Raw genomic sequence first — 14,165 nt, 5'->3', positions numbered from 1 at the left:
GGCGGGCGCCGCCCTGGCCGGACTCAGCGAGAGGGGCCCGAGGGAATACCAACACCCCGGCAGGGGCCCGGCACAAGGGCCAAGTGGACAGGCAGCTGGCCAGAGGACGGCAAGCAGGGCCGCGCCCGGAGGCTGACACCGGGGCCGGCGAGGGAATCCACCTCCAGGGAGGTCACAGGTGGCGAGCGAATGGGAAGGGGCGAGCAATCGGCCAGCCAGGCGTGTGGGGGGGGAGGCGGGAAATGAGCAGAATCGGGGGATCAGATGGAAGATGTCTGGCCGGCGAGGGCAGGCCCCCCATCAGGGCGGCATCTTCTAAGGGGAGTGTGGGCGACGAGCAGCCAGCCATCTGGACCGGCGTGCACCCGCCCGGCTTCGGTGCTCGGTCTAGGGGGGGAGGGGGGGGGACCAATGGGGACACATCTGCCCGAGGGCCGACACTCACCGACCATGACAACCATCGCTCCCGGGTAAACCGCCGCCGGGGCGAGCGAGCCGGCGTCCTTCCTACATGTCCTGCGCGCTCGGCAGCAACAGGCACAACTTCCGGACATCGGTCGGGGCGGAGCCGACTTCGCCGACCCCCGCGCAGGAAGACTCATCGAGCAGAGGGACCCGGGTGCCGAAGCGGTGTGGGGCTATTTTTCCGAGGGGCAACCATCCTAGACTGCCAACGGGCGCCCAGACGCAACGCGGCCCAGATCGCCCACGCGCCAGCCACCGGGGGCCCCGGGGGGAGGGGCGAGACAAGAAGGAGACACACACACACACTCTCTCAACCGAGGGAGCCTGCCCAGGGCCTCCAGCCAAGGGGACCCCGACCATGCTTCCCGAAGGCAGGGCACAGGGCGGCTCAAGGAAGGCCCCAAGCAACAGGCTCCTCGCCCCGGGGGGGGGGGGGGGGGGGGCCAGCAGGAAGAAGCACCAGGCCTCCGGCCGATCCGCGTGCGCCTCTCGACAAGGGCGCTGGTGCCGACAGGGCAAGTGGCCGGCCCCCGCACAGCAGGTTCTAGGTCCTGTTCATGGCCCCCGGAGAACGACACCCCCCCGCCGCAGGGATGCCGCTCCAGGCGCACACCAAAGTAGTCAGAGGAGGGTGTTTTTTTTTTCGTCGCCCACGCTGGCTTTCCGGTGGTTGCCTCCCACGCGACCCCCTGAAACACCCTGCCCTGCCCCCAACGTTGAACCCGGCCCAGAAGCCCTCGGCCGGGGGATGTCTGCCAACTGCGGAGCAAGACAATCACAAACCGTGCGCGGCTCGGAGACGGCCAATGTTTCAGCCCCCCCCCCCCCCCCCCCCCCCCGCCCCCCAGCCCCACGGGCTGCGAGGCGGTGGCCAAGTGTCCGTTCCAGGCACGCCCGCTCCCGGAAGGCAGAGTGAGAGACCCTTCCTGGGCGGCTCCGCAGCCGGGCGCGAACCGGTCCTCCCACCCCACCGGTGCCAGACGACACGCCCTGGCGAACGCACCCCCCCCCCCCGCATCCCGCGCGCCAACACGATACCGCCTGGAGCGCTGTGGGTGGCCAAGTGCGTGACGCGATCATGCTCCGACCGCCATGTGTGCATGTGATCAGGTCACGAGGAACGCGCCTCGCTTGCGATCCGCATCCGCGGTCGCCGCGGCAAGCGCCACACACCGATGCCGAAGCAACAACGACCCATGCCGAGGGGGAGGTCCACCAGAGGAGCCGGACGCCGCCGTGGAGGGATCGCGGCCACCAGCGAGCGGTGATCGCATGTCATTCGACCGTGAAACACCAGCCCATCGGAGGTCCCGTGCCTGGGCACTTGGCTGCGAGACGAGGCCGCAGGGGCTCGCTGGGGTGACCTTCCGACCATCGCCCGGGCGACCCATCCTTGCCCGGCAGGCAGCGCAGGGGTCTTTGGCCTACTGGCCCGAGGAAAGGGGCCACATTCGCCGCGATTCGTCGGCGGCACAGGCACGCAACCCCGGTCTCACGGGGTGAGCTGGCACAGGCGGAAAGAGCGGGCCCGAGCCCGATGTGAAGCGTCTCCCCGGGCGAGAGGTAGGACCCGGGGCATCCAGAAGATCCCCTGCCCAAGGGAAGATCAACCGCCGAAGGAAACCACAGCCGCGCCCGGGCTGCCTCCATGGAGACAGCCTTCGGTCGAGACCAAGCATTTGTCACTTGGCAGGGAGAGGACACCGAGGAAAGAGATGACCCGGGCGTCAGGTCTTGCCGTGGGTTGCGTCCGGGCGCAGGAATGCCTGACCGGCCGGGAGACGGATTGAAGGATGCCCTTCGGCGGCGGCTGCGAGGCAGAGGCGGGTCTTTTCGATGGACTCAAGGGCCGGCAGTGCTCCGGTCAGGCGAGGGGCGGAGCACACAGCCGGCTCCAGGGAGCACGAGACACGGCGACTTGAGTGATGGAGGGGAACGGGGTGAAATAAAAGACAATAACGCTCTCGTGTATCATGTATAGCCTGTTTAGCTCAGTTGGTAGAGCATGGGACTCTTAATCCCAGGGTCGTGGGTTCGAGCCCCACAGTGGGCTATCTTCCTTCTTTTTGTAGCGTGCCCGCGATCAACATGCCTTGGCTGGCGTTCTGTGTGCCCGCATTGCGCAGGCCCCCCTCCTGCCGCCCCGGGGCGGGGCCAGCACACGACGGGGTCTCGGCAGACGAGAGAGGGGGGGCAGTCAGCGGCCTTGTGGCTGCGTTGTTGCACGCGGACCACCGACACTCGACGAAGACCAAGGGTGCCAAGCCTTTTTTTCGGCAGCCGTCCCCCCGGCATCCCCCTGGCCCTCGCCGGTTTTCGGGCCGGCAGACATGGCCTCTCTCGTCGGGTGCTGGTGCTTCGAGCGGACAGGGCCCCGATTGGTGGGCTCTCGGAGTGTGCGCTGGAGAGGCCCCGGTGGAAGGATCCCACCATTCGACACCAGTAGTGCTCACACGGGGCCACCTTACCATCAGCATGGCTGTGGGCCTCGCGCCCGCGCCCCACCTGCGAACTGCCGTTTCGGCCGGTCGACTGCAGGCCCCGCACTCCTGCGAGGTCGCTGCCCCGGATGGGTCGGCGGCCCGCCCACCCGGCGTCCACACATGGTCCCGACACCCCCGAGCATGATCAAAATCGCGCCCCCTTGCAGGGCCAAGCCAATGGCCGAGATTCCCCACAGGCGGACAGACCCCCCGAAACCGGGACCCCCCTCCCCTGAACGCGCCAGGCCAATGGATGACTTCTGCCAGGATGGTACCCAGCGCGAGCAACACCATCCGTCCGGGCCTGGCTGCCGGTCCAGCCGGAAGTGGGCACTTCAAGTCCTCGCAGCTCGTCGACCCGCCAGCGCGGCAGCCTCCGATAGGGTGCCGTGGTCATGCGAACCCCATGCGAAGCGGGGGCTGCCAGCTTTCTGCGAGACATACGTCAACGCTTCTTACCCGTAGGACGGATGTCGCCCAGGATCGCTGCCCCCCCCCCCCCCCCCCCCCCTCGCGCCCGACAATCGCGCCAGCCAGTGCCTGGTGGCCTGGCTCTCGGCCACAGCCGACCTCGCTACCCACGCCGCTGCCAGCCCTGTCCCAAGGGCGTGGGCATGGGGGATGCCCGAGGCTGGATGCCAGGCGCAGGTCGTCCCATGGCGCAAGGCAGGGCAACTACCAGGCTCATCCCAAGGACAGGGTTTTTTTTCCCCCCGGCACGGACATGCTCCACTCGCAGATGGTCCTATGCCAGCCCTGCTCGCGGGAGACACGACAGACCCACCAGGGCCGGCCCGGCCCTCCAGCAGGCCAGCCCCGTCCTCGAGGCCTTGGTCAGCTCAGAGACCGCCGACAAGCTGGCTGCGCCGGCCCCTCGGCAGCAGGCCCACCGGGCTGGGTGGTGCACGCTCCCCATCGCATGGGAGACAAGCAGAGGTAAAAATGGCCCGTTCTGTTGGTGGCCATGCGGGCCAGCGCCCAGTCGCGCGTCATCAAAGGCGGCACTCCGAAGCCCAAACGCCAGATCGGCTCTGCCCGAGCGGCACACCGAAAATTCCGGCCTTCGGGAACAAGCCCAGCCAGCGGCCCAACCGATGTTTTTTTTTTTTGGGCGCACCCCACTCATTATCCGATCAACAAGCCACCATGGCCACGGCCGTGTGGCGCCGGGCCCACGCTGAGCGTCGAACTGGGAGGCCCGAATGCCAGGCCAACAGCCCCCTCGGCCTGGTGCGCCACTACCGGCCGGCAGCGAGACCCCGTCGCACGGCGCCCCTGGGACCGCGGACGCTGTCATGTGGAGGCACCACCTGACGAGCAGAAGCCGATCGTGTTCGGCCAGAGAGCACTCGGACAATGGCAGCCGAATGGCCCGGCCGACACGCACGTCCGCATCGCCACCAATGGCAAGAGCCCGGGCCCGCCAATATCCGGGTGGGCTTGGAATCCGATGCTGTCCGGTGAGCCCACACGGAAAACAGCACACCCGCCAGGGTGGATGACTCGCCCATGCTCAAGACAAAAAAAAACTCCACCGGAGACGCCCACCTGCCTGCCAGTCGGTGCCCGGCAACAAGGGCATCGCCGACCCGGCGGGGAACCACCGACAGGCGCGCCTGCCCCAGGCTGTTGGGGCGCCCATGCCGCGCTCGGCGAGTGGCCGGCCGCCGTGAGTCGGCCCCCCGGCAGGGGGAGGGGCCATGGTCGCGGAGCCCACCGCCCCCGATCGACCGATCCCCCGCATGGACCCGAATGGCCCCTGACAAAGGGGCACCAAGCGAAGAACACTCGGAGCACATCGCCGAGGCACAGACACAGAGCGGGGCGAGATCCAGAGGGGGGGGGGTGCGGGAGAGCATGTTGGCTTGCCCGCTCATCGGCGGAGACGCCCACAGGGGGGAGCCCACCCGCCCCGAGCCAAGCACTTGGCTAGCCCACAGTCCCGCGGCTCGGGGACCGGGGCGGGTCTCGGCACGGAGGAGGGGACGCGACGAAACACCAACGGACCGGGGCTCACGAACAGCCAGCGCACCGGGCCGAGCGAAGCGTCGTGCGCGCCTCAAAAAGTGGGAATATCATTAGCCCTTTTTTGGGCGGATGTCCCGCTGTTGAGAAGACAAAAACATGTGCCCCGTGCATACGACCCCCCCCCCCCCCCCAATAGCCCGAAGCCCGACTGACGGACGGCCCAGAAGGGCGGCTTTCCTGGCGGTAGTTTGACATCAGCATGCCGGCCTCGCACCCGGGTCGAGGGATGCGACTTCGGTGCCGCTCTTGCCGAAGACCCCTGCTCTTGGCTTGGCTTAGTGCCCCCGGGCCGGGTGGCCCACCTCCTGCCGGTGCGTCTGCAGGTGCCCTCCCCTTGGCCGCGCGCTCGACTTCCCCAGGGGGGGCATGTTTATGTCCCCTCCCCTGGCTTGCCATGCGAGGCGTGTGAAAAAATAAACCATTTGCCGCTGTCCGACCGTCAGCCGAGTGCCATGCGTCCGTGCATGCATCCATCGTGTTTGGCCAGGACTACGGCCCCCTTATCCCTGGGCCCGGGCGCCAAGTACAAATACCGCCCCCCCTCGAGGTAGCCGGATGTTTGGCCGCCCCAAGGCTTATTCTTCATCCTCCGCACGATAGACCGGTATCGCCGGAAACCAATGTCCCCGCCCTCCCCCCCCCCCCTCCAAGTCCGCGGCATGTGCAAGCTCATCAACGAAGCCCGCGGCGGGTTGCTCCAGGGATGCACTCCTGCTGACATGCCAGTCCGGGGGGAGGGGGATTCATTCCCACACGGGCAAATACCGACCGGCGCTTGTGACCCCCACCCCTGCCAGGGGAGTTTCCTCAAATGCCCCCCAGTAATGGGGCTGTAGGGAGGAGGGGGGGGGGGCTGAAAATAAAATAAAAAACAAACCCGGTCTCCCTTCGCGGGGTCCCCATCTGCCTGGATGGGCGCCGACGACTGCCCTCTTCGTTCGGAGCGGCGGGCCCGACTGCCAGGCGGAATGTACTGACCCGGAAAGGCCCGGCCAAGGGCCATTGAACGTGCTGGGCCACCGGACGCCACCCCGCAGAGCCACTCCGCTAGACACTTTCCCCCCGGCAGGGCTCCCTCTCCTCGTCTTCCCGCCTGGGGCCCCTGCCCTTTGGCCGCCTCGCTCGGTGTAGCCCCATCCACCCCGGCCCCTTCTGACGGGATATCCTCTGAAGGTAAGTCGCGCGGCGACCCCCCCCCCCTCCCCCCCCCGGGCCCGTCGACCGGCAGCCGAGGCAGGCCCGGCGAAGGGAGGCCAATGCCGGTCACCAATGGGCAAGAAACATGCAGGCAGGTTATTCGGATGCAGCTCATCGAGGCAGCAGCATGTCCATGGGGATCGCCTCATCCGAAGGCCCCTTGCGAGGTGCCATGCGCCGGGACCGGTCGGAGTCAACCTTTCCCGAGGAGGGTGCCTCCGCAGCCGGGGGGGCTTTCCGCTTCCGGCGCTGCTGATTCAGATGCCGCATGATGATCATGGCCACCACGGATCCAACGAAGAAGGTCCCCATGACCGCGAGAAGGATGCTCATAATGACCACTGTCGGCCGGCAGGGCGGGCATTCGAGGAGGAGAACACAAGGCGGGCCAAGGGGGGGGAGGGAGAGGGTCAGGACGCCGATGACAGTGGGGTGTGAAGGGGGGGGGGGAGGGGCCAGCCAAAGCCAACATGTCGATGTCCCGCAGGCATGCCGCGCTGTTCTCGTACCGACGCTGGCATTGATGACGGCCTGCAGGCCGGCGGTGCACTTCTCAGACCCGAGCCCGGAGCACGCGTCACACATGGGAGCACACCGGAGGCACGCCGGCACCGGGGAAAACCGCGCCTCATGGTCCGTGTAGTACCTGGTCGCCGGGCAGGATGTCACACACGAGGACCCATCAAGCAGCAGCAGGCCATCCGCGCACTGGTGGCAGGTCACCTTGGGGCAGGTGAGCACGCCGGCCGGGTCAAGGCCACACGGGGGGGCATCCTCCGGCACCGAGCAGGAGGTACACCCCTCCGGACAGGCCAGGCACGCGCGGCCCGATCCCGCCGTGTGCTCCACCGGCACAAACCCCTCTCTGGGACAGGTGGCCATGCACTCCCCGGTGTCGGGGCGCAGCCAGGCCCGGTCCACCGCGGCGCCCAGAGGGCAAGATGTGCACAAGTCCGCGCCGTCGAAGCAGGTCCAGCAGCTTGTGTCGCAGGTGGCGCATGGGGCCTCCCCCCCGGGGGGCACATACTCGCCGGGCTTGCAGGCGGACGATCCGTCCGATGCACGCGTCACACGCAGTGCCCCGGCCAGGGCCACAGTCAAGAGCACGGCCAAGATCAAGGTCCGGTGGACCGGCGCCATCGAGCGGCCTATCATGTTGCGAAAGCCAGCAAGGTGCGAGGGAGAAAAGGAGCAAGAGAAAATAATGGGAGAAGGGAGAACGTGGAAGAAAGGTACTTGGACCATTGTGCCGGACGCAACACGCCCCCCCCCCCTCCCGGCCCGGTGGCCCTTCATTCGCTCTTCTCGCCGCCCGTCCTCCGGGCCATTTCCACATTTCCCCCTCTCCCTGCGCTTGTCCTCCCCGCCTTGCCCGGGGCTCGCAGGCCCATTCGTTCTTCGCCTGGGGGTGCCCAGCCCGCGGAGAGGGGTGCCCAGCCCGCAGAGGACGTCCACCCCCCCCCCCCCCCCCGCACTCGCATCCGTCCCCGGGCAAGGCCACCGCCCAGATCGAGAGGCTACCCGTGCGTTTGGGCATCGGCGCCAAGGTTCTCCCCTGCCCCTGGGCGCGATGGCGAGCATCTTTTTAGCCCCTTCTTGTGGGACCCTTCGTCAGACGCAACTCCACCAGGCAGACCAGATGCTGATCGCCCCAAGCCCGATCTCCCTAAGAATGTTCACCCTCGAAGGGGGCGACATTCTCTCAAGGGAGCCCCGCCACAACGCCCCTGGCACAGCAGACCGACCCCTTGGAGATGCCTGCTTCCAGGAAATGCCATTCTCAAGAGTCTGGTTCTTGTCCTCGAGTAGGAGTCCAGGCCCCGGCGGCCCGCCTGGCCGAAGTCTCCGGCCCCACTCGCAAGCTCCCGGCCGGCGACCGCCCCGGCCCCGGCGGAAGGTCAACAGCAACAGCAACAACAAAAGCTCGGGGTCACAGGCCATGAACATCTGCCGAAGCGTGTTCGACCCGCGAGCGGCTCTCCAGGAAAACGCCGACGGGGGGGGGCATCTCCCCGACGGCGACCGCAGAGTGACCAGCCAGCAAGACCCCCGGCAGGCCAATCCGCTGGCACTTGCCATGAGCCATGGCGTGGGGCTTCTTGGCAAGGAGTCACCTTCGCTGTGCATGTCTTGGAGCGCCCGGGACGGTGTCTGGGCGCGGCGATGATCGCGGGGAGAGGCTGCCCCGGAGGGCCGGGCCATTCTCGCGCTTGAGCTCGAGCTGGTATATTCATCCATCCAGCGAGTGCGACTGGCTCGTCGGTCGCGCGCGCGACCCGAAAGGCGCACGCCCATTTCCACACCGCCGACGTGCGAGGGGGGAAGGTGTTCCCCGCTTGTCTCCCTCCTGAAGCCCTGGTGTGTGCCCTTGCCGTGATCGGTGGAAACATCGCACCGAGAGCGTCACCCTTCCAACGGTGGATGTCCGGCACTCCGGTTTCGACGCCGCACTTGGCGCGGCTGAACACAGGAGACCGACTTGTCTCGAGCAGCTTCACCCCCTTCCGGTGGCCATGCGCTTTGCCGTGACGACAAGTCGACTCGACATGCTGGCAGGCATGGCCGAGATACCCCACCACGCGCGGGGCCTTCGGCCTGGCGGGGCCCTTCCTCTGGACACCGGAACACCTCGAGCGGGGTTATGTGCGCCGGCCCCCATGCTATGGATTGGCCCTTGCCCAGAAAGTGGAGCCAGTGCTGTGCTGGCAGGGACGGCTTCACCTCCCCCCCCTCCTCCGAGAGCCATTGCCCCCGAAAAGATGGGCCCGCAATCGGGTCTGGCAAACGAGCGACGAGCATCTCGATTTCGGCGTCTCCGCATATATCATCCAGCCCGGGTTTTCGTGTGGCCCTGTGTGTGTGTGTGTGTGTGATCACTTGGGTCAACAACAAAAGGAATCCGCTGAAAAAAGCCCCCGAGCTCGGACTCTCCCCTCGACCGCCAGGGGGGGCCTCCTCGGTCGCCCAGAGATCCGACTTTCCCTTCCGAACAAGACCTCGGCACCCAAAGGCAAGCGCTTGCTGCCATGACGTCGGCAACTTGCAGCCCAATGGCCCCTCTTTTCTCGAGGCACGGATCTCGCCATTTATGAGTGCATGCCGTGGAGTCACAGGTACAGCCCCATCCTGGTCCCTCTAACACCCCCCAGGTTCTCCGACTTCTGGCTGTCACTGTGGGTCGCCGACGTGCGCTTTCGCCGAAGCGCGAGGCTTTGGCCCATTTCATGAAGACTCGTTCGCTCTGGGCCCGGCCAGCCGCTTCACCTTTATGTCATGTCGTGGTGCCAGTCTAGGGTGCAGCCGGGTGCCCTCGTTCAGGCATACGCGCAAACCGTGGCATGCATTACCCCACCAGTCCCGGACATCCGCCTCGCATCCTACGGGGCTCGACGCCGCACGGGGCCTCCGTCCTTTCCAACAGTCCATATTCCTTCCTGGGTCGCGCCTCCCGCCAAGCCCGAGCCCGCTCCTCCTCCCGCGTGTGTCTCCTCCAACGTGTGGACTTGCCGACTGTCACAGACGCGAGCTTGTGTATCCTCCGACCCATGGCCCTTGCCCTTTCGCTTCTTTTTTTTCGACGCTCAGGAGGGGTCCACTCTTGGCACGGCCGTATGTGGCTGCCTTGACGCCGATCATTTCCTCCCCTCGCCTGCCCTCCCATTTGCCTGCAAGCCCTGCAGCCTTCAGATAGCCCACTTGCAGGCCATGCCACTGGCGTTTCAACGAAAGCACCCCCCCGCTCGAACGACGGCCCCCTTTAGACAGACACTCGAGCACATGCATCTCGCTCGCGATGGGAGGATCGAACGTTGCTGGGTCATATTCCTGAAGGGGAGGATGGCAAATGTGGCGACGGTCCCGCGAGATTGGCCTACAACAGGCAGGCCACAATGCCGAAAAGGGAGCAAGAAAGAACGCTCAAGGGTGTGTGCCGCCAGCCATCGTCCTAAAGCGCTCACGCATCCCCTCATCGGGCCTGAAGAAGCCCGCAATGACACGTCAACATCAGATCGCCGTGCGTCGCGCATGCTTCGCCCGGTTCCAGGATTGGCTGATCCCCCCTGTGGAAGGAGCGTGCGGGCCGGATGTCGATATGGCCCAGCGGCGATGGGTGCACAGCTACCTCCCTCCGATGAGCGCCATCCACCGAAAGCGTGCGAATGCCCATCCTTTTCATCCTCCAAGATACCTGCACGCCCGGCTCACATTCGGCAACGTCAACTCTTGATGGCGACCAAGACTCTCCTCCACGAATGGAGGAACCTGTTGATTTCCGGCGGCGCCCCCGAATGCCGGGACAGACCCCAGGAGCAGATCCCTGGCTCTCTCTCTCTCACTGACGGAGGAAGCTCCTTCGGCCATCGGCATTGCGACGCCCCCGGCTTGGGGGTGTTCTATGTCGATTCGCTGACGCGCCCCGCAGGGCCAGCCGGCAGTCGATCCTGTTCATCCCGAAGACCATGCTCCCCGTGCGTGCCGCTCGGCTTTGGATCGCTTTGGGCCGACTGCGAGCCAGAATGGCGCGAGACCCCGATTGGGGCTCCCCCGGGTTGGCTGCCATGTGACCGGGACTGGGTCTCCGCTGCGGCGCCCATCGGCCCTTGGTAGCCCGGACGCTGGATCGGGTCATCCGAGCGCTCCCGGCGGTGGGGCTGGGGCTGCCTCGGGGTGTCATGCGCAGAGTGGAGGGCCCCCTTTTTCATGGCGCCGGATTGCTGTGCCGCCGAGCCGAAGGCGCGAAGGAAGCCTCGGCCCGGCACGAAAAGACCAAGCGAGGCGCGTCGCGCAGCCGAGATGATTCCCATGGCGGAAAGTCACCTAGGCCGAGGTGAGCGCGAGGCATGTCAGCTAAGGAGAGAATGACACATAGGCATCGCCCAAGGGCGACACTCAAGGACAGCGAGCGACGCATTCATCCAAACCGGGGGTCCACAACACGCGATCGCATGTCGCGTCTTGCCTGCCAATGGCCCCCGGAGACATGGGCACGAGCCGGTCCCCGGCGGAGATCGGCCCAAATTACACCTTGGACGGGGGGGGGGGAAGGTCGTGGGTGCGCGGGGATGTAGGCAAGAAGCCTCCCCGTGCGCTTGAAGGCGCCCATTCGAACGATCCTCAATTCCGGGGGGACCCGGGGCCAGGCCGGGCAAAAGGACCGACGTACTTTCACCAAAGGGGATTCCGGAAATGAGGAGGATTTCTATGCATCTCAGGCGGGATTTCCCTCCGCCACGGCGCGGCCGCCTTTTATGTTGGGCAGTGTGGGCGGAAATACTCCGTTCGAAGGGACCTCCCCTCACCCAACACTCGGCACAGTGGGGCGGGCGAAGGCTTCTCCCAGCTGACGACCAGCCAGGACACCCCGGTTCCATATGACAAGAAATCAAACAACCATCCGCCAGCAGCCATGCATGCTGTCGCGCGGTCGGTCGGCGCTGGACTCCGCGCGTTCGGTCGATGCCTCCGTACACAGGGTGGCCCTTGCTTGCTTCTGCTCGAAAGAGTCCTGCCGAGGCTGCTCCCGGGTGACGCTCCATCAAGAGATCAGTGCTGGGAGCCATGTGTCGCCAGGAAGGGCACCCGAGGGGCAGGGGGTGGGGTCGACTTCTGCCTGGGAGGCGGGGCTCACACCCCCGGGATGGTTGCCCCATCGAGGATCGTCAGCCACTTCTTCCGACTGATTATGGGGCGAAGGGGGCCGCGTGTGGAGTGTCAGCCAGGTAAACATCCCGGCCCCAGGGTCCCCCCCCCCCTGCGTACAAAGATTGGCCATCGATCGGCACTCTGACAGCGGGGGAAAGGCGCCACGAATGGTGACGGGTTTCATGAGTACGCTTCCGGGTGGCGATCTGGCCGCCTGTGAGCCTCTCAGCAGCACGGGCCCGGCCCGACCGGGCCCCCTCGGGGGGTAGGGGGCCAAGAGTGGCTCGGCTCGACCGGGGCCTCCCCCACAGGATAGGGGTTACCTGAGAAAGAGGGCTCGAGTTAGTGCTTAACTCGGGGTTATGATCGGAATCATGTGGAGGTAGTTGGATCAGGTGAGACAAAGGACTTTCTTGTTAGCCATCTCAGCCGGGCCGCTGGCCCTGACATTCGGCTGGAGGATCGGCCGAGGGATGTCCCCTTCGCATGACCCGCGCCGAAAGGAGATGCCAGGCGGTTGCACAGCCAGCATCTTGTGCCGTGGCCATCTTGCCGGCATTTTCTCTCCCCCGCATTGCCACTCGGCCCCTTTTTTTCGGCCGAGTCAAGGTCTCTCTGGCTCCTTGGCACCCTCCGCCTTTTCGCCCGGCTCCAGTCCGGCACTACTCGCTCGTCAGACAGGCCGAAGGAGGCGCGCGCGCGCGCGCGCGGTCGGGGAGGCCCGCCGGGCTGGACCACGGCACGGCTCGATGGGTATCCCACCGAGGTGGCCGATAGTGGTAGTTTCGCACCCAGGTGGGTAAGGATCAATCGACCACCGCGCCAGCACACGCACTCGCTTGCTTGATGAAGGGGAGGGCCCTGCAGCGGATGTGTCCCTGGGAAGGGAGGGCCTTGTCGGGGCCACCTGCAATCGGCAGCCATCCCAAAGTGACGACCATCCACAAGTGCAATGTGACCCCCCGAGTAAGGAGGACCGGGGTGCGGCATGCTGCCTGCCAGGCTCCGGCCGAGGCCGGAAAGCAACATGCGGAGGTCCCCCCCTCCCCACACTGGCGAATCGCCGCGGCAGAGTACCCCCCCCCCCCCCAGCGGCATAGGCATTGCTGAAGCCCGGCCACCCCTTCGTCGACCCGGACCGGAGCCGGATGCCCAGACCAATGCTCACTGCTCCAAAGTCAACCATTGGATGGCAATCGGGCCGACGATCAAGCCTGATAAGCAGACTGATCCCCCTCGGGGCGTTAGCGAAGGAGCCGCACCAGACAGGCGCGTCCTCCCGCGAGGGGAGCGGAAGGCACGACGGTCCCAGGAGCCCCCATCTGGATCGCGTGATCTATGTCATTTTATGCGTGACACCATCTGGACGGATGATCGGCTCGCGGTGTGCATCGTACGACCGCCCGGCCTCCATGTGGCCGGGCACATTCGGAAGAACTTCGACTCGGTTCTCCCGAGTAATCTCTTCCAGTGCCCGGGGTCCACTTGTATTCTCGGCCGCCCCTCGACGCCGGTTGTCATCGGCGCACATGGGACACGTCGGAGCCTCGCCGGCCCGGCCGCGCAGGGGAGGGGGTGTGTTTCATAGGGGCCCCGGGTGGCTGGCCGCGGCCAGCCACCCGGGGCGGTCCCGCAGGCCAGGGCGTGCCCCGGAAAGTGTCGGGGCCATCGGTGGCCTCCCTCCGGTGACCGGCGGCGGCTGCATGCGCTCGAGGCCGGCGGGTGTTATTATTTTATTTATACCAAGGGCCGTCGAGTGAGGCTGCTCTCTTTTCGACCGGCGCATGGCCGCCGAGCCCGGAGGCATGGCGCGAGAACGGACAACGGCGGAATGCGTCTGCCTGGCCCCCTCTCCCACGCGCGTTCTCGCGCGGTCCGGCCGAGGGCCCCCTCCCCGGCGGCCATTCCTGGCGTGTATTGCGAGCCATGCTTGGAAGTCTCGGCCGCTATGACCCCCGCCCCCCTCTCCACGCTAGATGGGTCGGGTCCCCGGAAGGCCCGAGGGCGTGAGCGACGCCGGGTGCGCCGGACGGCCAGGGTGGCTCAGACACCCAGAGCCTGGGCCCCGTCGGGGTGGGGGTGCCCTGTTGGCCTCATGGCCGGGGTGGGCATCTGACCCGGGCCCGGGCGTTCTCCTGGGGGCGGGCCGGCCCACGCCCGTACACGGGCGCTCGCACGCCTGAGTTCCCGCCTGCGCGCGAGTGCCGGGGACACAGACACAGACACCGACAGAAATACAGACAGAAACACAGACAGATAGACACACTTGCGGCCCCTTGCCAGGCCGCAGGACTTTTCGCCAGGCTGCACGCCGGAAAAAGGGGCCACCCAACCCGACCAGCCGCCCCC

The 14,165-nt window shown here is 66.6% G+C and overlaps 2 protein-coding genes and 1 non-coding gene across 3 annotated transcripts; 1 reads left to right on the top strand and 2 right to left on the bottom strand.

Annotated features, from left to right (window-relative positions):
- Positions 1-2,445: 2,445 nt before the first annotated feature.
- Positions 2,446-2,518, top strand: H696_03214. Its single transcript has one exon. It is a non-coding gene; the product is annotated as a tRNA-Lys (tRNA).
- A 3,737-nt stretch (positions 2,519-6,255) lies between these two features.
- H696_03213 (hypothetical protein) lies at positions 6,256-7,416 on the bottom strand. Its single transcript, XM_009497097.1, has 2 exons — positions 6,683-7,416; positions 6,256-6,514 (listed from the first exon to the last, which is right to left on the bottom strand). The coding sequence occupies exons 1-2, from the start codon at positions 7,326-7,328 to the stop codon at positions 6,285-6,287; spliced, it is 876 nt and encodes a 291-aa protein (XP_009495372.1). The 5' UTR covers positions 7,329-7,416; the 3' UTR covers positions 6,256-6,284.
- A 2,743-nt stretch (positions 7,417-10,159) lies between these two features.
- H696_03212 (hypothetical protein) lies at positions 10,160-11,363 on the bottom strand. Its single transcript, XM_009497096.1, has 2 exons — positions 11,338-11,363; positions 10,160-10,991 (listed from the first exon to the last, which is right to left on the bottom strand). Exon 2 carries the CDS (start codon positions 10,976-10,978, stop codon positions 10,568-10,570), a length of 411 nt encoding a protein of 136 aa, XP_009495371.1. The 5' UTR covers positions 10,979-10,991; positions 11,338-11,363; the 3' UTR covers positions 10,160-10,567.
- Between the last annotated feature and the right edge of the window lie 2,802 nt (positions 11,364-14,165).

Source organism: Fonticula alba (assembly GCF_000388065.1).
Source record: "Fonticula alba strain ATCC 38817 unplaced genomic scaffold supercont2.4, whole genome shotgun sequence".
Classification (NCBI taxonomy): Eukaryota; order Rotosphaerida; family Fonticulaceae; genus Fonticula; species Fonticula alba.
The sequence above is the reverse complement of the archived record's forward strand: the minus strand, read 5'-3'. Positions and strand labels throughout refer to the sequence as shown.